This window comes from Aethalodelphis obliquidens, unplaced genomic scaffold (assembly GCF_003676395.1).
Source record: "Aethalodelphis obliquidens isolate GAN/ISIS:26980383/991018 unplaced genomic scaffold, ASM367639v1 scaffold10, whole genome shotgun sequence".
In the NCBI taxonomy this organism is placed as follows: domain Eukaryota; kingdom Metazoa; phylum Chordata; class Mammalia; order Artiodactyla; family Delphinidae; genus Aethalodelphis; species Aethalodelphis obliquidens.
In genome coordinates, this window is record NW_020837954.1 from 27147956 (window position 1) to 27174720 (window position 26765).

Here is a 26765-nt window from a genome sequence, read left to right on the forward strand (position 1 = left end):
ATTTGGCCCCATCTCTGTGTATGGGTCGCCTGAGGGCATCCGTTCCCCGCTCAGACTGGACGGGGTTAAAGCAGCTGCTGATTCGGGGGCTCTGGCTCACTCAGGCCCGGGGGGGAGGGAGGGGTACGGATGCGGGGCGAGCCTGCGGCGGCAGAGGCCAGCGGGATGTTGCCCCAGCCTGAGGTGCGCCGTGTGTTCCCTCGGGGAAATTGTCCCTGGATCCCGGGACCCTGGCAGTGGCGGGCTGCACAGGCTCCCGGGAGGGGAGGCGTGGATAGTGACCTGTGCTTGCACACAGGCTTCTTGGTGGCTGCAGCAGCAGCCTTAGTGTCTCATGCCCATGTCTGGGGTCTGTGCTGATAGCTGCAGCTCGCGCCACACCCAGAAACAATGGTCTCTTGCCTCTTCGGCAGCACCAGACTTTTTCCTGGACTCCCTCCCAGCTAGCCGTGGCGCACTAGCCCCTTCAGGCTGTGTTCACACAGCCAACCCCGGTCCTCTCCCTGGGATCTGACCTCCGAAGCCCGAGCCTCAGCTCCCAGCCCCCGCCCGCCCCGGCAGGTGAGCAGACAAGCCTCTCGGGCTGGTGAATGCTGGTCGGCATCGATCCTCTGTGCGGGAATCTCTCTGCTTTGCCCTCCGCACCCCTGTTGCTGTGCTCTCCTCCATGACTCCGAAGTCCCCCCGGCCCCGTCTCCACCCGCAAAGAGGCTTCCTAGTGTGTGGAAACCTCTCCTCCTTCACAGCTCCCTCTTAAGTGCAGGTCCCGTCCCTATTCTTTTGTCTCTGTTTTTTCTTTTTTCTTTTGCCCTACCCAGGTACGTGGGGAGTTTCTTGCCTTTTGGGAGGTCTGAGGTCTTCTGCCAGCATTCGGTAGGTGTTCTGTAGGAGTTGTTCCACGTGTAGATGTATTTCTGATGTATTTGTGGGGAGGAAGGTGATCTCCACATCTCACTCCTCCACCATCTTGAAGGTCTCTCTCCCCCTTAGATTCTTAAACAGGTATAAATTTATCTAGCCCACAATTCTGGGCAGCTCTTTGATTATTCAAGAAATTCTTCAGTGATGTTTTCCCCTGAAAGAAGAGTTCTTACCATTTTTTCCATAATAGGCCCCTTACATAACTTGCCAAAACCACACAAAATTTTGAATACAGTTTGAGAAGTTTTATTGACCCCCCCCCCCTAAAATCCACAGATCCTTGGGCATCTACTGACTCTTACTGTAAAGAATATTTGGAGTGAAGATATGACCATTAACATAATGAAGCTGTCACTTTAAAAGCAATTTATTCAACAAACATTTATTAAGCGTTCATATGCCAAAAACTATGCTATGGAGATGCAGAAATGGATAAAGTTCCTTTTCCTGCCCTTAAGGAGCTCACATTCTAGTAAAGGAGACTTTATAAAACAAAAACAATACAGTACAATAAGTGACACAATAGAGGTAGGTTGTAATTACAGTGATGACACAAAAGAGGAAGTTAGATGATCCTCCTTGGATGGAACAAGGGCAGTTTCACAGAGGTGTTGCTTTATGCTGGGCCTGCAAGGATACACAGAAATTTTCCAGGTGGGGAAGGATGGCTAGGGCACTTGATAGAAAGAATAGCAGGTACCAAGGTGTGGAGGCCTGACTATGCTGCATCTGAAGAACTGTGTGTTTTTAGCAGAACATGGGGTCAGGGGAGCAGAAAGACCCATATCAGAGAAGCTTGTACACCAAGGAAAGGGGTTTGGCTTCCTCCTAAAGCCTCATGAAATCTCTGAGGTGTGTTAAGCAGGGAGTAACGTTGTTTGAGTGCTTCTAGAAAGCCCACTTTGGTAGCATTGTGGGACCAAAGAAAGGAGAAAGGAAACAGGCTTGGGAGAAGGAGAAAGGTTCATATTTAGGGAAGAGCAGTGAAAATGGAAAGACAGTGATATATCAGAAACATGGAGATAAAATCCTTAGAGATTAGACATCGGCTGGACAGGGGAGAAGTGGAGGAGAGAAGTGAGCCTAGAGAATTTAGATGATGATGGTTCTAAAATTAACCAAAGGAAGAAACACAGGCATAAGAGTGGGTTTGGGGGAGAACGACTTTTTAAGACACACACAGGTGTCTATGGGACGACCAATTAAAGATGTGTAGAAGGCAGATGGACTGAGAAGTCTGGGGTAAAGATAAGGATTTAGAGGTCATTTAATTGGAAGGACTCAAGAGTGAGAAGTGGTGGTGGTGAAGAGAGCAGGAATGAAAGCCTGAGGTATAACTTAAAGAATAAAGGAAAGAGGCACCCAGGAGTGAGTGAAATATAAGGAACCCAGGGGAAAAAAGCCTTTTAAAGGAGGGGCTATCAACAGTGTCTAATGCAGAAGAAAAGGTCAAGTAAGAAATGGCTTGTGAACGAAACCATGGATTTAGAATTGGGATTTTAGACTTCAGAGTGCAATATTGTTAAGAACTACTGAGCCAAAAGCCAAATTTCATTTAAGGAGCAAGTGGAGGGTGACAAAGTGAAGATAGGAATATTCTTTCAAAAAGATTAGCTGTTTAAGAAAAAAAAAGGGCAGGGACATAAGATGAGAGTTAGAGAGGTATACAGGTGAAACAACCATTTAAACCGATCTACCATATTTTCAAAGTACTACAAATGTCCTTATAGTTTTATATTTGGCGCTCACTTCATAGTCCTTTGAGTCTCCAAGAATAATGGCTTAATAGTAGGTTAGTATCTTTCTTCTCCTGCCCTATTCAAATGAGGGGGAAAAGGAAAATAGGACATATATTGTGAAATTTAGTTCTTTGATTATTAATTTAAATATACTGACTATATTTTCATACATTCATTCAACGAATATTTACTGGACACCTACTATGTGTTTGACACTGTACCAGGCCTTACAGACATAGAGAAGAAAAAGTATACAGTAGTATAAAGTGGCATTTCTAAGCCATTATATAAATAAACCCTGCTTTATTAATAATGTTACATCTCAACATGATATACCTGCCAAGACATACAGAGAGGGCCCATGACTTTGAGGTATACAGTTTCTTTTTTCCCTACAATTACCATGTGGTATAAATTCCTAAACCCCTTCATATATTTTTATCACTGAAGGTCTTTTCTTAATGAAAACCACTAAAAATTACAGTTTAGTTTTCATGAGAAAAAAGAAATGAACACCATGTACAAAAACCAAAAATTATATGCCTTATGACTATACAGATCGAGCATTAAAAGGGTAACAAAACTCAAAAAGAATTTTAGATTGGAACTCAAAATGATTCCTGATTCTAAGGCTTATAGTATTATATAGTTTCAGATATTTTTTCCTGAAAAAAATCATTAAAAAATTATTCACACTGAAGTGTTCATGGTTCAAAGGGCACAATGCCTGTAACTGACTTTCAAATGATTGAGGAAAAATAGTATACGTGTGTATGTATACAGAGAGAGCATGAGAGATAAAGCAAATACGAACAATTAAGGAATCTGGTAAAAGAGTTCTTTATACTATCCTGGAAACATTTCTGTAATTTGAAATTATATAAAAATAAAAAGTTTCCCCAAAATTTTATTCAGAATTAGGGAAAGTATTATGAGAATAAATATATAAATCTATTCAACTTTTCACACTGTTTAGAAATCCCCTATGCCTTTGAGTTATCATTGTATCTTTCTACACACCAAAATAAGCCAATCAAAATAGCAATATAATTCTAAAACTGATTTGTTTCATACCAATGGATCGTAGGGTTGCCAGATAAAACACAGGACTCCCAGTTAAATTTGAATTTTAAAGGAGGAATAATTTTTTGGTATAAGTTTGTCCCAAATATTGCATGGAACATACTTGTATTAAAAAACTATTTGTTGTTTATCTGAAATTTAAATTTAACTAGGCATTCTGTATTTTTATTTACTAAATCTGGTCACCCTAAATGTTGAAAAATTTTAGGCTGTTAATAATGGGTCATCAGGGGCCTGCTTAGCATTTTCCTATAAATGCTTGTCACATTGGCCATAGTTTTATTTATATTACATCTTCTTACACAAAATTATTAAAACATCATTTACTTAGGGTTACCATATATGAATTTGATAATCCTGATTTTACTTAATATTAAACTTTAAAAGTTGTACCACATTATCAAAGTTTTACTTTTACTCACAATAATATTATACATAGACTTAACACAATTTTAAAAATTGTTTACTTAAAACAATATAATTCCCTTTTACAAAAGCAGCTTTATATAAAATGTTTGGCTTAAGACTGTCATTGCTATTAATGCCTTTGAACGAAATTCCATTCTTTGGCCTCCGTTGTCCAAAAACAGGCACATTTCAACTTGTTTTCTTTAATGAATATTTTGTAACAAGTTCCTGAAGTTTTCTAATTCTTTCACACTTGTTGAAATTCTGTAACCAAAAAAAATTTCACTTAGAAACTATTTTAGATAATTTTTCTCTATAAGTTATTCACTTTCCATTTTCAGAACACAGAAAAATATTTAAGTAATTTATTTCAGCGAATGTAAAGGTGCATAAACCATTTAATCTATTTTGATGCACTTCAGTTCTTTTTTTCTTAACATCTTTATTGGAGTATAATTGCTTTACAATGGTGTGTTAGTTTCCACTTTATAACAAAGTGAATCAGCTATACATATACATATATGCCCATACCTTCTCCCTCTTGCATCTCCTTCCCATTCTCCCTATCCCACCCCTCTAGGTGGTCACAAAGCACCAAGCTGATCTCCCTGTGCTATGTGGCTGCTTCCCACTAGCTATCTATTTTACATTTGGTGATGCCAAATGTAAAATAGATAGCTTCAGTTCTTAATTTGACATGTCAAAACTAAGATAATATTGCCTAGAAATTAGTTATTTTTAATTATTCATAACTTAGTATTAAAGTTTCAAAATGCAAAATTATAAACTATGTAAGTATTAAAATATTAGGATATTTTAAGAATTCAGAAGTATATTCATATGCTTAGTATTTAAAGTACATAGGTATAAAGTATATAAGCAGTAAAATATGTATTTTAAATATGCATAAGTATATAAACACTTAAACTAATCAATATACCATATTTAGTAAATATACAAAGAATCAAAGCCTTTGGACTATAAAGAGTGAGAACAGTAATTGTGTGATCAAACTGTTTTCACTAACTTTTATAAAAAAGCAAAGTTTGTTATTTTAAGTGTACTTTAGCTCTGTTCTCCACCATGAAAAAAGTTGCAAAGTACTCAAATATAACTGTCAAGCTTCTGTATACTAGAGAATAATTCTGAAGGTCAATTACATCAAACCCAAAATATTAGTCATAATTTTTTTAAGTGAAGTAATGTAGTCCTTAGAAAATGTTATTTTAATAAATTTCTGCATTCCTTAGATATAATAGGCTAGAAGAAATGTATCTATACTTAAATTTTATAAGGTAAGTTCCTTATTTCAAGCTTGTTTTCTAATCATTTTGATGCAAATTATTTTTAAAAGAACTATTAACCATTTTACACAATGGTGAGTTCACATGGAAATTTTATGTGTACACCTATATTACACAACATGATTTTTCCAGGACCTTCAAAAAAACATTTGGGCAGCACAAATACTTTTAAATAACATAGAAAAAATATACAGTTTCAGCAAGATGAATATTGAAGTCCACTCAGTAAATTAATCATGATTATAAAAGTCAACAGATGAAAATAAAGAATATTATTTAATGATTGTGTGTATCTACAAAGTTATTTCATAAGATCGCAGAATTCTGTAGTGAGATAATTTCACTAAAAAGCGTGTTTCTTACCCAGTTTTATCTGAAAGTATACATGTTGCATTAGACTTACTTGGCTAGCAGAAACAATTTTGGTAGAAACTAACCTTCCAAATGCATTAAATAATGATACTATTTCTTGTCTGGTTAGATGGAATTCATAACTGGGCCCACTTTCTGGCATATTTGCAATAAGTTTCTCAGAAAACAAGATCTTCAGAGCAGTGCCCAAACCCTGAGTCTATAATAAAAACAAGAAAAAAAGAAAAATCAGAAAATTCTTTGTGCAAAGGATGAAAATAGGATTGAGCCTGATATGCTTACCTGAAGCTTTCCCCACAGTCGACATTTCAAACAACCAACACAATCCATGATTCTTGAAATATTTCTAAAATGCAGTCGAAAGTCCTCCTAAAAATAATTTAAAATTTTATTAAAATATAGTATATAGTCAAGTACTAAGTATTTCTGAGTGCCTTCTATGTGCCTCACAGTATGCAAGGCACTGGAGGGCACCAAAGTGGGGAACAGAACTGAAGTCAACATCCACGGAGTACCTCCTACACACTGGAATCTTTACATATACAATTTCATCTTCACCACAAATCCAAAAGTAGATATCATTATAGTCTACACCTAATGAATTAAAAAAACAAGGTTCAGAGAGGTTACGTAACTTGCCTAAATTCCCATACCTAGTAAACAGCAAATCTAGACCCCAGCCTGCCTGCCTCCAAAACTAGACTATTTATAAATATACACAAAGGTAACTGAGTTGAGATGTTCTGTTGTATGTGATTATTAACCATATGCCAATATCAGGGGAGGGGGGCGGGGATCGTATGACATCATTTACCAAAAAAAGAAAGAGGAAAAAAACAAAGGAGGACGAAGAACCTAGGGGTAAGACGGGAATAAAGACACAGACCTACTAGAGACTGGACTTGAGGATATGGGGAGGGGGAAGGGTGAGCTGTGACAGGGCGAGAGAGAGGCATGGACATATATACACTACCAAACGTAAGGTAGATAGCTAGTGGGAAGCAGCCGCATGGCACAGGGATATCGGCTCGGTGCTTTGTGACCGCCTGGAGGGGTGGGATAGGGAGGGTGGGAGGGAGGGCGACGCAAGAGGGAAGAGATATGGGAACATATGTATATGTATAACTGATTCACTTTGTTATGGAGCGGAAACTAACACGCCATTGTGGGGCAATTATACTCCAATAAAGATGTTTACAAAAAAAAACAAAAAAAACAAAGGAGGGAGGGAGGAATAAAAACCTTTGGTTTCATAATAGTTAAATTAAAACACTTCTCTCTGGTATTAATTAGGTAAATCAACCAGACCTTTGATTATTATTGACATTATTATCACACACAAAAATATATAGAATATAATGAAATCCATGTACCCTCCACCAAGTTTCAGAAAGAAGCCATTACAATGAAGCCTCCTATGTATCCCTTCAAAGTCCCATACCCCACCTTCTATAACTATTCTGAATTTGGTGTTTATCATTCCTTTTTTATATTTGTACTTTTTATGTATATATATATATATCCATGAACACTAGGGTATTATATTGTTTATAAAAGGGCAACATGCATTAAACTCATTCAAAAGTAGTACATGTCTTTAAGGAATAAAGAAGAAAGAAGGGAAGCCAAGAACATATCCTTCTTTTACTACAGTGGAAATTATTAATTAATCCTCCAAGTGACTCCCTCTGTCCTGAGTTTATAGTGGAATCCCAAGCTTACGGTACTTGAAACAGGAAATTTGACATACAGTTCAGATGGAACATTCATTATACCAAATGGCCTATAACTTTGGAAACATATAATGTTTTGTTTGTTTTTCTTATGTGATAAACCACACACTGCGCTCAATCAAAAGAGAACAAGACCAAAGATATAAAAATGGGAATAAATCAGCAAAGATTGGAACCTGCTATTCAAAGCAGACCTCAATTCATACTCTGGGGACAGTCTTTCCCCAGATGGTTCATTCAGCCTGAGACTTTGAAACAGCCATTACATGTATTAATAAAAGATTTACAATAGGATTCCAGATCTTAAATCTTATTGATTTAATACAAAGCCCAAATAATTAATATTAAATGTCACCATATGTTAGCAATGTACCTTTTGGACTGAGTTCAGTAAGAGGTCATTCTAATTTTAAACATACTTAGAAAAAATATTTACCCAGCAATATTTCCCTAAGTAGATTTTTGGTGATTTGACGTTTCCTTTAAACTTGTGTTTCAACCTTGACTTTAAGGAAATTCACACTTTTAACATTAATAACAGAGCACTAAAATTAAAGTAGATGTTCTCATCCAATGAGGGGCTCACCTCTGGAGGATTTAATAGTTGGTATAAGAGTCTACAAAATCCCTGTGTAGACAAGCATTTGTTTATAGACAGAACAAATAGCTCACACATATGCACTATAAATTTCCAAATGGATATAAATTTTATGATTAATAAAACACAACTTTTACTTTAAAAGTGTTACTAAATGCATAGTGGATTTTTGGCAGTTATATTTTCACAATCAACAGATGCTAAAAACACCACTGTCGTGGCGAGAGGCCTTGAAAGTTCTTGACTTAGACTCGTAAAGGTTGGAAGCCTCTATTCGAAATGATTGTGCTTCCTTTCGTACACATTGTCTAACCTTGGTATTTGAATCTATGTTCACTAATTCAAACACTGGAATATGGCAGCTCTTGAGTAAATCTCTATGTGGCATGTACAGAGAATAAACGTGGTTGCTTACAAGAGCCAAAATAACATTGCAAAATTAAAACCAAGCACAATTGCTTAAATGTACTTAATATGCTAGAACCAAATTAATAAGCTAGAAATTTACTAGATCAGAACAAGGAGAAAATCCTTGTGACTTCCACAAATGACAATCAATGTCCAATAACCTGAGTATATTCTGAAGTTAACCCAGATTAGAAAATGTATGATCCTTAAAATAACCAGAACCTAAATCATTTACAAATTCTCCTTGTTAATTTACACAGTTTTGGAGTCGATACTTAAAATTATAGTCAGTGGGTAGAATAATCAAACATTCTGTGGTTAAACATTGTGATCTATATTCAATGAAACCAACTGACCAAAAAACAATTCTCACCCAATTCTCAGATGTTTTATAAGCCTTCAGGTGAGATCCTATTCTGTTGTGAATTGAACACTAAACAATTCTCTTTCATACAAGTCCTCTCTTTCTAACCATACCCTGATAGAGTATAAAGGAGACAAGATGAGATTTTCAAATGAACTTATATGACTGTTCAAATCCATTATATTCACCATAAACTGCTATTTAAAAAAAAAGTAAGTATCTGATATCAACAAGTTTCCTTGGTGTTTTACTCCTTTCTTGTAAAAGGACTCAGAAAAATTATGTTAAATTTCACAGGATATGAAAGCTGAGTGTTTCAGAGTTTCGATAAAATGAAAACGATGTGAGAAATATTTCTAATCTGTACAATATAAAATGAGTAAATGCCAAACACTCTCCATAAACCAGCAAGTGTATTAAAAATAAGAAAGATATCGAAAATAGTAGGGAAAAAAGTCTTATTACAGCATCTTCCCCCTCACTTCTAAGTTCCTGGAAACTGTTTGGGAGGTTATATAAGCACTGAGATATATATTTCTAGCAAGAATGCTTTAAGTAGGAGGTAGATGGGAGGTCAAAAATAACTATTATCTAACAGTAAAAAAATGGAGTGCACAAAGTATTTTGTTTGCAAGCTGCAAAAAAATCAGGTTATTTCATTATCGAAAGAAGCAAAGAATTAGAAACAAAGGCAGATTGTTTGTTATAAATATTCTGATGAAATCAGATCCAGCCCAGTCCTACTGAGGGCCACCTGCTTTACTTACCTATAGCTTTATAACTGAGAACAGTAATATAATTTTACTTAAGTCCTCAAAAAGACTTAGAAATCCCCTGAGGGTAGAAGCATCTCTCCCTTTAGTGACAAAAATCATGCTCTACACCCAGTGAGTGTTTAATAAATCTTCCCGGTGAGATTTTTTATTTGTAGTATTTTGAGGCAAATATGCACAAAGATGGTCTTGCCCGGGGTCATACCTCTACTAAGAGGTAAGGCAAAGACCACAGCCCATTTTGTGTGATCTCAGGTCTTCTGTTCTTCCCAGAACTGCATCCTGGTGTAACTAAATTTCTTTAATTCCCAGTGAATGAGATGAATTGACAAAACAATACTGTAACCTCTCCTCCTAAAGAGCATCCCGTAATTTAGCCAAAACTATTTTCAGAATTCTCTCCAGCGAAAGACTAATTCTGCCCCTTGTGCTCTAGATTCCTTTCCTTTCATTCATAAGTTCTATTTACTACATGAGAGCATCAATGTGAAATGAAAGCCTTCTGTAAAGAGTACACATTTCTGTTGTTATTTTGAAAACAACACAAACTAGATCTTAAGTTGGACCTGCTTTTGGATATCTTTTTTCTTGAGGAAAAGAAAGATTATGACTCTGACTTTTCTTCTAATTTCAGGATGTATATCAAGATTTATTGTTAAGAATAAAAACACGGCCTTTATTCATACCTGCATGAGTTTGTATTTAAAAATTAAGTTAGAGTATAAAATTATTACCTTTAGTTTGTTTGCTTCTTTTTTGTCCCCAGCAAAAAATGAATTCTCATCAAAATGCAAAGGAAATGACCTACATTAAAAAAAAACATAAATAACATATATTCTCTGTATAGAACAGAAAATATTTTCATGTATTATAAAACATTAAAAGTCCTGCTGATACCACATTTTGCTGGTCAGTGATGAATAATATAAGTAAAATAGAGTAGAATAGATAGTAAAATCAAAACTTCTATGCCCCCAAACAAATTCTTATCCTCAAATATAAAAGCTAACTGTATAATATAGTAGAAGTTATGCCCCAAACCCAACCTGTTCAACTAAATATGAAAATAATGCAAGTATCAAATACCAAAAGAATGGCTCTTAAAACTAAAGCTATGTGCCTTTTAGTACATAAGTCAAAATGAAAACAAAACCAAAACTCAATTCTAAAAGACCTATGAGCAGAATTAGCTTTTAATTATTTTTTAGATAGTTTTCCTTTCTCTAAGTTGAATATTTAAGAATTTAATTTTGGATACCACTTGTCACTCTTCTATTAATGTATAAGTTGTAATACACAATTTACTTGATTTCATGAAGTATTTCCAGAAGTAACATTTTGTTTTCTGCATCTTGAACTTTATTTCCAGTGAAGAGTTGAAAATCCTGGCGCTCAAAGAATGGTACCACTTTAGATAAAGCCCTTAATTCTATTAAGTAGAGAAAGTACAAGTTCTTAAGCCTTCGTGGACCTTCTCCTTCAGTTAAAATTCCATCAAATCGCTGCTGAAATTCTGTAATGTTATGTCCCCATATTTTTTCCAACCAGGTATCTGAGAAGAAAGAAGAATTAAATATTAAAAAAACTGCATTTTAAAATTAAGTAAGTTTCATTTGACTTATATTAGGTTATTGATGCCTGCAGAAGCTAATTTGATTTTATATTTTAAAATATATAATCAATACAACCATGAAAACTGTTTTACATAATTTAGCCTTGAATAGTTCCATATTAATATTTTATCTTCTAGAAGCCATCCTTAAAAGGAAAATAAACTCAATATTTTACTGAGAAACCAGGACTAATAAAATCAAATTTCTGAATATAAACATATCCATAAAACCAAGATACAGAAGTCAAAAATGACTATCTGACATTACTAATGAGTTTGAAGCCCTAATTAAAGTTACTATGATTTTGTTTCTAAGAAGTAAAAGATACCGTAATTCTAGAAGAAATATGTTATTGATGAAACTCCAACATGGTCTAATTTTTCAACAGCCTTCGTAAAGCATGAAGAGCAGCAGAAAAAATGCTCTTACCTGTTAAACTCCAGGCCTGAAGCTGGCACACAAATATAGGGATTCTGATACAGTAATATCTAATGAAAAACAAACTATGCTCTTGAGAGCTTTTTTAATTCCCACAACAAAGGAACATTTCCAAAGTGACATGTATGATTTTGAGCAGCTTCTTAAAAGAAGGTGAAGAGCGCTAAGAACAGGCTGAACTTTTCCTTATAAGGTCCATGGTTCCCACATTCCTGATTACTACCATTTAAGAATAAATCTTTTACTGCCTAATATTCAATAGGGTCAATCCTTTCTCATCCAGGTAAATACCAAGAAAATTTTAAGAATACCCGAAAATAAGTGTGGTAAAGTGAATAAAAGTAAAATGTCACATACCTTGTAGAAGATACCGTGCACTCAAATGCACATTAATGCTTGCATGGAGGCCAGAAATAAGTCTGTAGAATGCTCTTTTTTCTACACAGAGGCCTACAAAAAGTAATTTGGAAATATAAATTTCATATGTGAAATCTGTAAGGCAGAAAATTAATTTTATGTGCATTTAAAAATGAAAAAAATGTTATTTAAATTTGCTTAAAAATGCTCAATTACCTTCTAGCCAACTGTAAAAAGTGTTCTCTGAAATAAAAAGAAAAATAAGTCACGAGAGTGTAAAAAATGCCAAAACGTAAGTTTTTCAAAAGTTTTAAAATACTATAGCAAATTTTTGACAAACAGTGATTCAAAGGTCCAAATTCTGTTTGTAAAGGAAAGAGAGGTTCTTGGTATGGATTCACTTTAAGTTCTACTTGGCTGCTCGGTCTTTAGAAGGCTTTAGCATTACCTTAGGTGGCCCCAGCCTCATAACTTTCTGGATAAAATGTTTTATATGAGGTCAAAACACAGAATTTAAATAGTAAATCAATACATGGAAAAATACTTAGCCTTAGTAACAATTCATGCTATAAAAATTAAGAACTCATTACACACTTTTTAAAATGAGAAAAGTTAAATAAAAATTATAAAATAGTATTGGAGGTATATTATTATAGCTGGTAGTATTAGATGCTATTCAATATTTCAAAAGAGCAATTCAAGGAGATGTTACAAAAACCAAACATTGTTTATATTTTATGACCTAATAAGATCACTGTTCATATACTTAGACTTGACAATTCTGCTTTTAGAATTATGGTCTTAAGAAATAACTCAAAATGGAGGTGGGGGAGTGGATAATCTGCAGAAAGATGATTATGTTATATATAATTTTTAAAACCTGAAATAATCAAAATATACAAGGCCTAAGCTGACATGATAGAATACTATATACTAGTTAGCATGGTTGAATAATATAAAACTATTAAAATGAGAAGAACGTGGAACACGACAATGCATGAAAATGTTTATTTGAAATAATATATAAAAAGGCATAAGAAATAATTATTATAATTATGTGAACATTCTATGTATACATTTACTAGCAATGACAAACATTGTACTATATAGTTCTTTTTACAAAGTTTTTTATAGTAATATTAATAGTGAACCAAACAAGCATAAAAGTAATGGAAGAAATGACAAAGGAAATAAACAATAAATTTATATATTTATAGACTACATAAAAACATAAAACATCTGTGTGTCAGAAAACTTTATAAACAAATGCAAACAACAAACCGGGTAAAATGCAAATACAAAAAAGGATAATATCCTAAGTATATAAAGAGCTCACAAACTGAATAAAAATGCCAAAGTGCCCATTAAAAATGGGCAAAAAATATGAATAGAGAATTCATAAAGGGAAAATATAAATGGTAGTAACAGATAAAAACTGTTTAGCCTCACTAACAATAAAATGCAAATTAAGCATATATTGTACAACACAGGGAATGTAGCCAATATTTTAAAATTAACTATAAATGGAATATAACCTTTAAAAATTGTGAATCACTATGTTGCACACCTGAAACTTATATAATATTGTACATTAACTATACCTCAATAAAAAAATAAATAAAACTTCAAATTAAAACTACAAAGATACAACTTTAAAGAGTAAAGGTAAAAATATAATACTTAATGCAGATGAGAGTCAGGTAAAACTAGCAGGCACAATGACTGGAAGGGATGTAAATTAGCACACCCTTCCAATGACAAAAAGCAATCTGGTCATATGTATCAAGAGCTTAAAACATCCTTATCCTTTGATCCAGTAGATCCATTTCTAGAAATCTAGGTTATTATGGGTGAATGTTTGTGTCCCCCTAAAATTCATATGTTGAAGCCCTAAACCCTCCCCCTAACCCCCACTGCTCCCCATGTGATGGTATTTGGAGGTGGAGTCTTTGGGAGGTAATTAGTGTTTGAGAGGTAATCAAAGTAAGGTCATGAGGGTGGGGTCACCATGATGGAATTAGTGTCTTTATAAGTAGAAGAAGAGACCACAGCTCTTTCTCTGTCTATCATGTGAGGATACAGTAAGAAGGCCAGCTGTCTGTAAGCCAGGAAGAGGGCCCTCACCATGAACCAGATCTGCTGGCACCTTGATCATGGACTTCCCAGCCTCCAGAACTATGAGAAAATAATGTCTTTTGTTTTAGCTACCTAGTCTATGGTATTTTGTTAGAGCACCCTGAGCTGATGAGGATATAGGCTAAGGAAGCAAGTAGACATGGTAATGATAATATATAAAACTATAAATATATCTATTATAAAAATATAAACATGTAAATAATAATAATTATCAAAATGTTAGCAGAGAAGCAGTATGAGATAGTAACTAAAGCACAGACGCTGGAGCCAAACTGCCTGATTTGAATCCTGACTCTGCTACTTACAAATCATAAGATTTTAGCTGAGTTGCTAAACCTTTCTGGGACTCATTTTCTGCCTCTATAAAATGGAGATAAAAATAATACCTCCTAGGATTGTTGGAAGGATTAAATAAACTCATATTTGTAAATTGCTTTGAAAAGTACTAGCATGTCTTCTTAGCCATTATCATTATCAATTATTTTGGGGTTGTGGGATTACAAGTGATTTGTTTCCTTACTGGGAACCTCTAGGTTTTGAGGGTTTTTTTTTTTCAAGTTTTGGACCATGAATTGGGGGGAGTAGGAGTGTGACATTGCTTGGGACCTAGCCCTCTAAAGAAATTTTCAGTTCAGTTTTATAATCCTGAAGTAGATATTCTCTGAATGTGATCCAGTTAGATAATCACCTAATATATCAGCTTTCATATTTGACTAAAATGAATACTTATAAATATACTCATAAATAAGATATTTTCTCTAAGGACAGCCTCTACAGGTTAACAATCTTTTCTCTGATAATGAGAGATAGGTTGAGATCTTCAAATAGTAACAAAACTCATTTCAATCTCACTCATAAAGCAAAAACGTTCTCAAAAAGACAGAGTAAACCTAAAATATGTTAAAACTTTTAGCTTTACAATTAACTTAAAGAGCTGGCAATGATACCTACACCCAAGAGTCACCACAAGCTTGGAAGACGGTAGCTCAACACTCTGATCATGTCTAGAACCTTCCTATATGAGACCTAGTAGATACCAGAGTTCAACCAGTAAAGGAGATGTTTTCCCTGACAGAGGCTGGGGAAATGCCTAGCTTTCGCATGCAATAGGTAAAATGTACCAGTGAATTATCAGAGGCTGAGGCAGGCTGTCTCTACTGCCTGATCCCAGGCACAAAGAGTCACATTTCCCTTAACCTATGCTGTCACCCCTAGAATTTCAGGTAAAGAAATAAAAATTAACTTTTTCTTCATCTCACGTGCGGGAAGAACAAAACAAGTTTGCCCAACAAACATCTGAATGTATAAGCAAATTCATATACGTGATGTATGATAAAGACATTATACTTACCTTCACTTTTCCCTGAAAAAAGAAAACAAAATGCTTATTATTAAAAACTCCTTCCAGATGCTCCTTTTAAACTGCTACACTTCCACAAAAATAAGACTTAGTAGAGGTTACCTTTAGTTCATCAGTTCACCCACATAAATAAAATCTTAGAGTGAGATGTGCCTGTGACTGCAACTCTTTCTGGTGATGAAAGGAATTATGCCTGATTTGACTAAACAGTTTCATCTCCAAGAGCCTGGATAAAGAGTATTTTCAGCTTGTCCAAGATTTAAAATGGGCTGACAGGAAAGAAAAATCTAATCTATCATCTGAGAGTACTCTTAAATATCTTAAGGACTCACAGTTATTTGGCTGTCAGACTCTGTTCACTTATTTATTTGTTCTATAGCTATAACACAGTTTCTGCTAAAGATGTGTGTTATTGCTTCCAAACTCCCGGGACTGACATTATAAAATTTTACCTTATTCAGGAATATTTTTAAAGACTATTTGTAAGATTCAAATTATGCACAGTTCAGCAGTTTGTATGCAGCTGCTCATTAACTACTGAAAAACTGTCTCCATTTTGCCACTTTTATTTAATGCCATTGTTTATTAAAGTACCATATGCTCATTGCAAATATATGTTAAAAAAAAGAAGACAAAGATAAAATAAAAAATATCATCCATAACTCCCTCTGCCCAAAGATAAATACCGTTTACATTTTGGTAAATGTCTTTTTTCTTTGTGTACAGGATATTTAGATATTATATCAATTATGTTTTTATAAAAAATATATTATAGGGCTTCCCTGGTGGCACAGTGGTTGAGAGTCCGCCTGTCGATGCAGGGGACACGGGTTCGTGCCCTGGTCCAGGAAGATCTCACATGCCGCGGAGCGGCTGGGCCCATGAGCCATGGCCGCTGAGCCTGCGCGTCCGGAGCCTGTGCTTCGCAACGGGCGAGGCCACAGCAGTGAGAGGCCCGCGTACCGCAAAATATATATATATATATATATAAAATACATACTGTTTGGTACCTGCTTCTTCTCCTAAATGTGCTATTGATCACCACTGATATAAATGAATATAAATTTTCAGCAACATTTAGAATGGTTATATTCTACTATATGAATATACCATAATTCATTTAACTAGTTCCCTAATGATAAACATTGAAATTGTTCCCATTTATCTTTAAAATAAGTGAGGGTGGTTAATTAACTTATCAGATCATAATGTGAGTTCATAGTGAAGATCATCTCTTGCCTGGGAATTTGCATTTTATCTGATAGTAAATCAATAGTTTCCACTGAGTACCACATGTGACTCCATATAAATCCAAAAGCCTTGTTTAAAGATGCTCTTTCATTTCTAAGAATGACGAGTCTGCCAACATTTAGGGAACGTTGCAATCTCACTGCCTTGCAGGAGGAAATTCATGTTTATTGACTCTCTGAGATCAGCAGCTTTTCAAATAAATTTAAAAAATGAAAACCATTCCACATTTGCTAAAAGTACATCAAAGATTTCATCAGTAAGCGCATATTCAGAGAACAGGGATATATTTCCTAAGGAAAAAGCCTGAAATCATACACTTGAAATGGTTTATTCAACAAACTGTTCTGTCTATTATAGACTGCGCAGGGTTTGTGAGTTTCAATTTTACATCCCCTCTGCACCTATACAGTGCCTAGCACATAGTAAATGGTGGATAATCATTTGTTGGAGGAACAAGTGATTTTCACTACTGTAGACAAGACCGTTAAATGAGGAGGGTGAATTTCATTGATCATTTATCTAACAAACTATTCCATCTGTTATGTTCCAGACTCTGTATTAAGGGATGAAATCAATAAATGCTGCCCATATGTCCGAAGTACCAGGGTAGATCAATAGATATATAAATAATAGTAAAATAATGCTAGCAAGTGGAAAGAGCTGTAAGAGGAACAAAACAATACATAAGATCACTTTATGAGGAGAGAGAGATTACTTCCAGTTAAGAGGATCAAGGAAATGTGGGCGGGGAAGGCAGCATTTAAGCCAAACCCTGAGTGTAAGTAGAAGATGAAAAATGTTAATGAGATATAAAGTCATGTGAATTTGAAATCAGACTCCCAATATATATAACAATTTCAAGTTTTAGGAAAGATGTGAGGCAGAAGTTTTTTGGATATTCATTCAACTAAAAGATGAGTACAAAGCCTGAACACACACATTCTGCAAAAATGCATAAAAGAATAAATGTATAATTTAAACTTAATCCTATGATAGTCTAACACAATGAACTTCATTAAAAAAAATACTCCTTACTGAAGTGTAAGTATTTTCAACACCAATTTCTCTGCAAGAATGAGACATAACTTCAGTGAAAACAAGAATATATGATCTCAACTGCTCTTGCCAACCCTTATCTTGCCTTCTCCTTCCTTCTAACCAAAGTTCACTGGCTGAAAAATAACAGTGCAAATAAATAACTCACCGTGACCAGAAGCCAAAGGATTTAAAGGTCTTTTAATCGTCTGTGGCCTACAAACAAAAGAATTAAAGTATAAAATATAAATTTGTTACCCATCATGTTATAATTATTTAAGTAAAAGTGAATTTATCTCAGAAAGTTTTTTAATGACTATATCCAAAATAAAATTGTTTTACTGATCTTATAAAATATTTATTTTCTCTAACTGCTTTAAGGGAGGGTGGTTATTTGTTTTAGTGATAATAGTTTCTGATCGTTTCCCATTGTAGCAGCCAGAAAATCATTTCCTAATCACCTCTTCAAACAAAGGAAGAAAAAAATACCAGTCAAGCTCTTCTCCTACAGTTACTAATGTTTTTATATATATCATATATGTGTGTGTGTGTCACAAAGTACACTGCTACTTGAAAGACAAACAAGCAAAAAATGTAAATATCCAACACAAGCACTAAAATAAAAAAGGGAAAAAACAGTGTGGGTAGACTATTTTCCACTTTGGTAATTTTAAGTACATCAGTTTGCCCTGAGGCCATCAAGTTTGTTATGATTTCAATAATAGGTAGTTTTTAACAAGAAAAAAAAGAGAGAGTTAGTATGTCACTAAAGTGTTTTTAAATCTCAAAATAAATATTCATTAGTATCTTTAGTAGAGTGTAGGGATTGTTTTAATGTCCTTTTATCTATTTCACAAATTTGCACAGCTTGAGACATTTTGAGAACAGAACATGTAAGTTGTATTTTAACATCCTCAATTTAGTGCCTCATACATTGTTCATATTTTAGAAATATTATGGGGACCATGATATAAACTAGTTAGGAAATAACTACAAAACTTATACAAAATCTAACAAATGCTTTAGTTGGACTTTATTTTAGTTCACATCAAAAAAAATTAAGGAAAAAAACCCTTTAAAGTAAGTCAATAAACTCAGTAAACCAAACATTCCTAATAATAGTCAAGAGAATTTAAATGATACACATGGCAGAAATGAGTAAATAATGAAAACTCTCCACTTCCCAAACTGTAGAAATTCTGCAAGTCAAAAAAAGAAACTGCTGATCTCTTATGCGTATATTTGACATAAAAAGTGAAATGTATTTTTGCCACATTTGGGAACTCCAGAAATCTCCCCAGAACTATCCCCGTCTCTGAGATAGCGTAACGCTTGTGTGCACACAGGCACACACAAACACACGCATCCCTTCCAAAAACCAATACATACATTGTTTACAACCTAGAGGCTTACAAGTGAACAAACTTGAAGCATGTCTCAGTCTCTCAATGATCAGATTGACAGCTTCCACTGTAGTGGGAAACAGTACAAAGGGGGTTCTTCCACTTACTAGATCTTTGACACTAGACAAATCACTTAACCTTTCCAACTCTGTTTCTCCATCTATAAACAGTGATGACTATAACACAGGGTTATTACAAGGACTAAAGGAGAAGATGTATGTAACATGCTTAGCACAATACCTGGCACACCGTAAGTGCTCAAATGTTACTAATTATAATTATTCTCTGAAAAGAATTTAACTTTAAAGCAGGTAAAATAACTATAGCCACAAAAAGAGGAGTAGAGAGCACCAAAAAGAGAATTAGGAATTATACATCCTAATCTATTCCCTGCCACTAACTATATGATCTCTCTGGCTCTAGGTTACTTCATCTATAAAATGAGATTCTAGTACAGCAGAAACTAACAGAACATTGTAAAGCAACTATACTCCAATAAAAATTAATTTAAAAAATTAGATTCTATAATTCACTTAAGGAACATTTGTGAAATGCCTACCATATTCCCATAAAAGTCTAACACTGTTCTAAGTCCTTTAAAGAACAAAGAATTATTTGTTGAAACGCATGTCCTCATGTTTCCCCAGAGGGGAACTGGATTAATGAACAAGTACATTTCCATGTCCAAATACATCCTTTAATAAGGTGAATTTGATTTGTTCTTTTAAATCATTGTGATTCTGTTTATTTGTTTATAAAGAGAAATGAACACATCTTTCAGGCATTTCGAAATGAAAATGACACATACTTAAAACAGTTTTCTTCATAGATGACATTCCATATCCTCCAAGCATCTGGTCCCTTGTAACCCGTGTAGCGCTCAGGATTCAGGAGCAAATCGACATATTCAGCGTCAGGAGACTGTATGTCTGTAAAATAAAATGTTTTAATAATCTTCCTTCTTTTCAGTAACCTTAGAAAGCTAATATGACCAGACTGTATTCCATCGATTCTAAGGCACCACAAATGTAACAATGCGTCTAGGATTTAAAAACACCTTTTTAGGAGAAATCCTAAAAAGAAGGGAAAAGAAGGAACAAACACAGCCACATTAAATTACACACTGTTTACAAAAGCCTCTTGGTTTTAGAAATGGTAAAAAAAAAAAATAGGAATATGTGAATTTTAGAATTGAAGGAACATAGTAATTCAATTCTTATAAGCTATCCAGGCAAAGAATATACCATACATTTCTCATCACATTAACCACAATGTGATGAGTTCGTCAGTAACTAAGGTAAATGAAGACATATTAGTACCATACAGTTTGTTACCAAATACTTCCTTCTTACATGACCACCATCAGGACCCACTACAAAGCTGCCCCAAAGGTATAATCCTAAATATTCAAAAAGTTATAAGCAGGATGATATTTGTATCAGCATTATTTATAAAAGGGAAAATCAGAAGCAACCTAAATGTCCAACAGAGCAGAGCACGGTCCCTGGAGCGAGACTGCCTGGGTTAGAAATCCAGGACCCACTACTTATTCACTTCGGTACCCTGGTCAAGTTATGTAAATTCTCTATGCCTTGGTGCCCTCATTTGTAAAATGGAGATAATACTCATAGCATTACTGTGAGACATAAAGAAGTTTATATGTGCAGAGTGCTTAGCACAACAGTAAGAGTATAATAAATATTAACTATGGCATTGGTATTATGATATAACTTAATAGACCATTTCACAGTCAACAGAACTGTTAAGTACAAAGGCTGTCTAATAAAATGAAAAGATAAGGCATTATAGAAAAGTTAATTACAGAGATATATGGAAAACATACCAAAATTGGTGGGATATTGGTTTCTCATATGTTCTATAAATTTGTATAATGTGTTATAACTTTAAAATAAAACCAAAAAATTATGGCCCCTGGTCCTCAGTGGCTTTGGGGAATTAGTTAATAACACAGTAATACCGGACTCATCGATAAAGCTTAACAGTATGAACCAACAAAGAATGAGGAAGTGAGTGAAAATGGCCCCAAAGCAACCAAAGTAGATGACAAAACTCTGAGCAGAAAGATGCTTACACAAGACTCCATCAAGCTCTCTAGAGTACCTACTTCTCATTTAAAAAACAAAGATAAAACTATGCTTGGTTATTTTTATCCCAATTCACAGTTCATTAGAGTCATAAATTAGGGGAAAATTTGCTTCTATAAACAGCCCAGTGACAGCACCTAGAAATAACTGAGAGTCCAAGGCAGAAGTAGCAATTAAAATAACTAGAAGTAAAAATAAAAATTTAAAAAACAATCTGCATGGAATCACATAGTTCAGGAACAGATATCTCTGTTCATCTCAATTAATACTATAGGTATTACCTCAGTATAGCAAACTATAATAAATTCATAAAAAATAACTCTGACTCTTAAAATATATATATAAATAACACTCAGCATCGAGTACTTTAAGACAGAAAACTAATCACTGAGGAATGATTAAATTTTTAATATCTTGCCTCGTTAGAGATAAACATTAGTTGACATAATTTTACTTACAACAAATACTTCCTCTCTCCCAACTTTACTAAAAAAAAGGTTACTATAACCTTATTTTGCCAGATAACAAAAGCTCAAATTTCTAATTAGGATTTACAAAATACCTTCTATCCTCTACCTACCATTTACATACATTATTTATTCCTTACAAAGCTGTCCATTTTTTTTTAATATTTACCCTCCTTTAACAGAAGAAACAAACATAAATGGACAAGTTATTCACCCAAGATAACAGAACTCCACCATATAAGGAGTGACTTATTGATTTGTGATACAAATGTAAGCATGTAGTCTTTAAAGGATACTTTGGTTAAAGTAGTACCATTCTTTCTCTAACACTGCAGGCCTAAAAAAATTATGCTGCATGTTATAAGTTGAATTTTATCTCACATAGCAATGTTTAAGCCAAAGAATCCTTGCAGAAAAGATGGCAAAGTTAGGGTTGGGAGAGCATTTTATCCCCCTTTCTTTACTGGCCTAAAGCTAGATATAAGTCTACAGTTCTTTACCCAACACCCTTGGGGCCAAATGTATTTTGGAAATCAGAACTTTTCAGATTTTAGAAAGGTAATACAGTACATGCAACATATGTTCAATATTATTCTAGCAGGGACTGGGACAGCAACCTTTAATCAAACACATAAAAACATGAATATAAACATGCAGTAAAAACATGAATATTCACACTGAATGAATCTGTACTAAATTTAAGGAGAAAAATGTTCATTTTTCAAAGTTTTCAGATTTGAGAATTAGGAATAAAGGATTATAGATACGTATCTGCCAAAATATGGTCATGGTTTTTATTAAGGAAAGCATATGTATCTTTTTTTCCCAAAATGAAGCCACAAATTAAAAGTAAGTACTTTCCCTTTTTCTTCCCTCTTTTTGCTGGGGGGAAGGGGTGTTGCAAGATTAATCTTTTGCTTATAATTAAAATGATCTATACTGTTCTTTTCACTGATTTTTTAGAAGATCATTAATCTGTTCCAAAAGAACCAAAGAAGGATACAAAAACTCAATTTGGTTTAATTTTGTTTAGCCAATTAAAAGGCTAACAAACTTACAAAAAAGGAGATACTAAAAAAAAGGAAGACTAGGAGAATCTATAAATCTAAATAAATAAATCCATAAATCAAATGGTTCTAATGGATTCTAGGGCTCCTAGATTTTAATCATACCAGAGCTCTGGCTTAGTTTTAGATGTCACAGACATAACTCATGGTTCATTTTTCTCTTTTCCAAAAATAACACAGCCCATCATTAAGGAAAATATTTAACAATCCAAGGCCAATATATCAAAAGCAGGTTTTTGCAATCTCTACCTTTTATCTATTTATGCAAAATACCTGTACATATCACAAAAATTATATATATTACTAAGTACACAGAACTGCAAAACTCAGGAGGTAAATTTTTCTTTTCCAGAAACTGGGTTTTCTTTTTAAATTGTTTTATTGTGGTAAAATATATATAACATGATATTTGCCATTTTAACCATGTTTAAGAGCACAATTCAATGGCATTAATTTTATACATTCACAATGTTATGCAACCATCATTGCTGTTTCCAAACTTTTCTATGACCTCAAACAGAAACTCTGTAACCATTAACCAATAACTCCCCATTCTCCCCTCCCCCGAACTCCTGGTAACCTCAAATCTACTTACTGCCTCTATCAATTTGCCTACTCTCTATATATCATGTAAGTGGAATCATAAAATATCTGTCCTTTTGTGTCTGGCCTATTTCATTTATCTTAATGTTTTCAATGTTTATCCATATTGCAGCATGTATCAGAACTTCATTTCTTTTTATGGCTGAATAGTATTCCATTGTACGTGTATACCACACTTTGTTCATACATTCATCTGCTGATGGATACTTGGGTTGTTTCCACCTTTTGGCTGTTGTGAATAATGCTGCTGTGAACATGGGTGTACAAGTATCTGCTTCCCTGTCTTCAGTATTTTTGGGTATATGCTGAGGAGTTGAACTGTTAAGTCATATGGTAATTCTGTGTTTAGCTTTTTGGGGAACTGCCAAACTGTTAGAAATAATTTTTTTAATTATTTTAAAAGAATTTCTTTTCCTTAGGCACAATCTTAATATGTATAGTATAAAAAAAATGTTATACCATCAGCCTCACAGAAGTTGTCTGAGGAATCATCATGCTTGGTCCACTGAAGAACAGCCTTCTGTGTTTCTTCACTTTAAACAAAGAAAAGAAATAGAGGTATTCTTTTTCTTAAGTTAACATTTCACATGAAAAAGCATAAAATACTACTGCAAAAAAACCCCAAACCTTAGAGATTCATCCACAGCTCCAAGTCGTTCAGCTTGCTCACATTCTTCAATGAGATTATTGGCTTCTTCAGAATACTAAAACAAAAGGGAAATAAATAGAATTCAACTGATTGCATTTTTAAAACTTTTAAAAAAGAATTTCAAAGGAATTTGGGGTTCTTTTATACCTAGCACCATCCCCCTGGCTTCAAAACTTAAAAAACAGGGCTTCCCTGGTGGCGCAGTGGTTGAGAGTCTGCCTGCCGATGCAGGGGACACGGGTTTGTGCCCCGGTCCGGGAAGATACTGCATGCCGCAGAGCGGCTGGGCCCGTGAGCCATGGCCGCTGAGCCTGCGCGTCCGGAGCCTGTGCCCCGCAACGGGAGAGGCCACAACAGTGAGAGGCCTGTGTACCGCAAAAAAAAAAAAAAAAAAATTAGCCCCACATTCCTCCTGGAGCTAAAAAATAAAAGTCTTCGCCCTTTGTCTTGTTGGCAAACACGATTTACTATTATGTTGACAAAATAAAGAATAGTTTATAGTCTGATAACTCATTATCAAAATGTCCATTAAGAAAATCTTTGAGGTTAAAGAAATCAACTTGGCAAGGAGTCATGGAGCAATGTCCCACTTTCCTAATGACCTAACTGTCAGCATCGGTTTTCTCTTCTATAAAATACGTGGTTGGGCTAGATCTTGTGTGTCTACGATCCATTTCAGCTCTAAATGCCATGATTCTAAAAATGTCCTGGAATCTACCAGATCTTATAAAAAGTATTCCAATATCTTTAGGTGCTTAAAATATATTCTTTAACAACCATATTTCTTCTCAATGTCTAAGTCACTATATATATTCTGCTAGCTGTGTACATGGCACAGGGGAAGTGAGTGTGAATCATGAGATTTCACAACACGAAAGTCATCACCACCATACAGCTAAAAGACAACATTGGAAGCAGGAGGCCACAAATTCAATCACTCAACAAATATTAACTGAGTGCCTATTATGTCCTTACTGTTAGGATGACCACACAAATGACTGTTCAGACTAGGACTCTTGAGGATAAAAGGGAACACTAAAATAACTGAAATGATACAATTTTTTGAAACGCTTACGTACTGAATTACAACGTTGTTTCATTATACTGGTCGACCTAAAGACAGTTCAATTCAAAAACTACTTTCAAAAATGAAATTCTTTTATATATAATTAAGTATTAATGCGTAAAGGGATATGATGTATTCAGCCTACTCTCAAATGTTTCAGAAAACAATAAGAATATGTATATACAAAAAGCATGCTGGGCTTCCCTGGTGGCTCAGTGGTTGAGAGTCTACCTGCTGATGCAGGGGACACGGTCCGGGAAGATACCGCATGCCACGGAGCGTCTGAGCCCGTGAGCCATGGCCGTTGGGCCTGCGCGTCCAGAGCCTGTGCTCCGCAACGAGAGAGGCCACAACAGTGAGAGGCCCACATTCCGCAAAAAAAAAAAAGCATGCTAAAACAAATGAGGCAAAATATTAAAGATTAGTGAATGTTTATAAAAAGTGTGCAAAATGCCTTTATATTAATATTGCTACTTTTCTATAAGTTAGACATTATTTCAAAATAAAAAGTTAAAAATACTTATCAAAAAGTAAACAAAATTGTTCAAAAGATAACATATACCTATGTATTTTAATATACCTATGTATATTTAAAACAAAATTTTTTTAACTTTATCATTATAATTATCCGAATATTAAAACATAAGTTAAACAAAATAACCTTTCTTAGTTCCGACTTAATAATTTAATCAGCTTTGTAAGTCACGTCTGTCTCAGAACTATGTCCATTGGCATTTTTTCTGAAGAAAAATAATTTTTCCAATATGCTTATTATTTTCAATGTTTCATAAAATTGCCCACAATCGTCTTCAAAGTTAATTTTAAGGTTAATTTGAAATAATCCATACCTTCAACTGACTCTTCCCTGCAGATATAATTTTTAATTGAGAAAATATTCTCTACAGGTAAATATATGAAAATGTTTTAGCCCACATATTTTCGCAGTTCTATTCTTTGCCTCTAAAGTAAATTCCTTCAGTAAATATTCTAAGACAAAACTCATCAAATAAGTTGTCTTTATTTTTTAAATTATTTTAAATGTTTTGCCAAATAGAGATGCTATGAAATTGTAAGCCTTCTCAATTTCATTCCATTTCAGGTCAGAATATAAATTTATCCAGCTAAAAGCAAGCATTCAACAAGAGGAGACTCTTCCCACAAGGGTAGATTCTCCAAAATACAATTGTAAAAGTTCAGAATTTAATCTAGTATACCATTTGAGCGTTCCTCACTTAATGTGTACAATTCCTCCCTCGTTTTCATAGGAATAAATAGTTAAGGTCTTTGTTTACAAGCTTTGTTATAATAAGTGCAACTTGCTAAACCTTCAAAAGCTGAAATTTGTTTTGTTCTTTTCTTTAAGCATTCCATTAATTCATACTTTGAATAATGATTTCCTACTGATTTTGAAAATGCAACCAACATTTAGAGGGCTCATTTATTAAAAATCAATCAACAGGGCTTCCCTGGTGGCGCAGTGGTTGAGAGTCCGCCTGCCGATGCAGGGGACAC

The 26765-nt window shown here is 34.4% G+C and overlaps 1 protein-coding gene across 3 annotated transcripts in view; it reads right to left on the reverse strand.

Moving 5' to 3' along the window:
* Positions 1 to 1272: 1272 nt before the first annotated feature.
* Positions 1273 to 26765, reverse strand: part of ERO1A (endoplasmic reticulum oxidoreductase 1 alpha) — a 44672-nt gene continuing 19179 nt past the window's right edge. Inside the window, exons 5-17 of one of the 3 annotated variants that reach the window (XR_003433640.1) lie at positions 24166 to 24242; positions 23998 to 24071; positions 20105 to 20225; positions 18063 to 18109; positions 15599 to 15610; positions 12328 to 12354; positions 12112 to 12204; positions 11009 to 11255; positions 10438 to 10507; positions 6110 to 6196; positions 5893 to 6026; positions 2671 to 4415; positions 1273 to 1548 (exon numbers count right to left, since the gene is read on the reverse strand). Coding sequence is in view for 2 of the 3 variants with exons in the window: in XM_027111247.1 (XP_026967048.1) it covers positions 4355 to 4415; positions 5893 to 6026; positions 6110 to 6196; positions 10438 to 10507; positions 11009 to 11255; positions 12112 to 12204; positions 12328 to 12354; positions 15599 to 15610; positions 18063 to 18109; positions 20105 to 20225; positions 23998 to 24071; positions 24166 to 24242 (1050 nt within the window). In the remaining variant the exon portion in view is untranslated. Of the gene's footprint in view, positions 4416 to 5892; positions 6027 to 6109; positions 6197 to 10437; positions 10508 to 11008; positions 11256 to 12111; positions 12205 to 12327; positions 12355 to 15598; positions 15611 to 18062; positions 18110 to 20104; positions 20226 to 23997; positions 24072 to 24165; positions 24243 to 26765 lie in introns of all 3 variants that reach the window. The other 2 variants (XM_027111247.1, XM_027111248.1) reach the window with 2 other exon arrangements.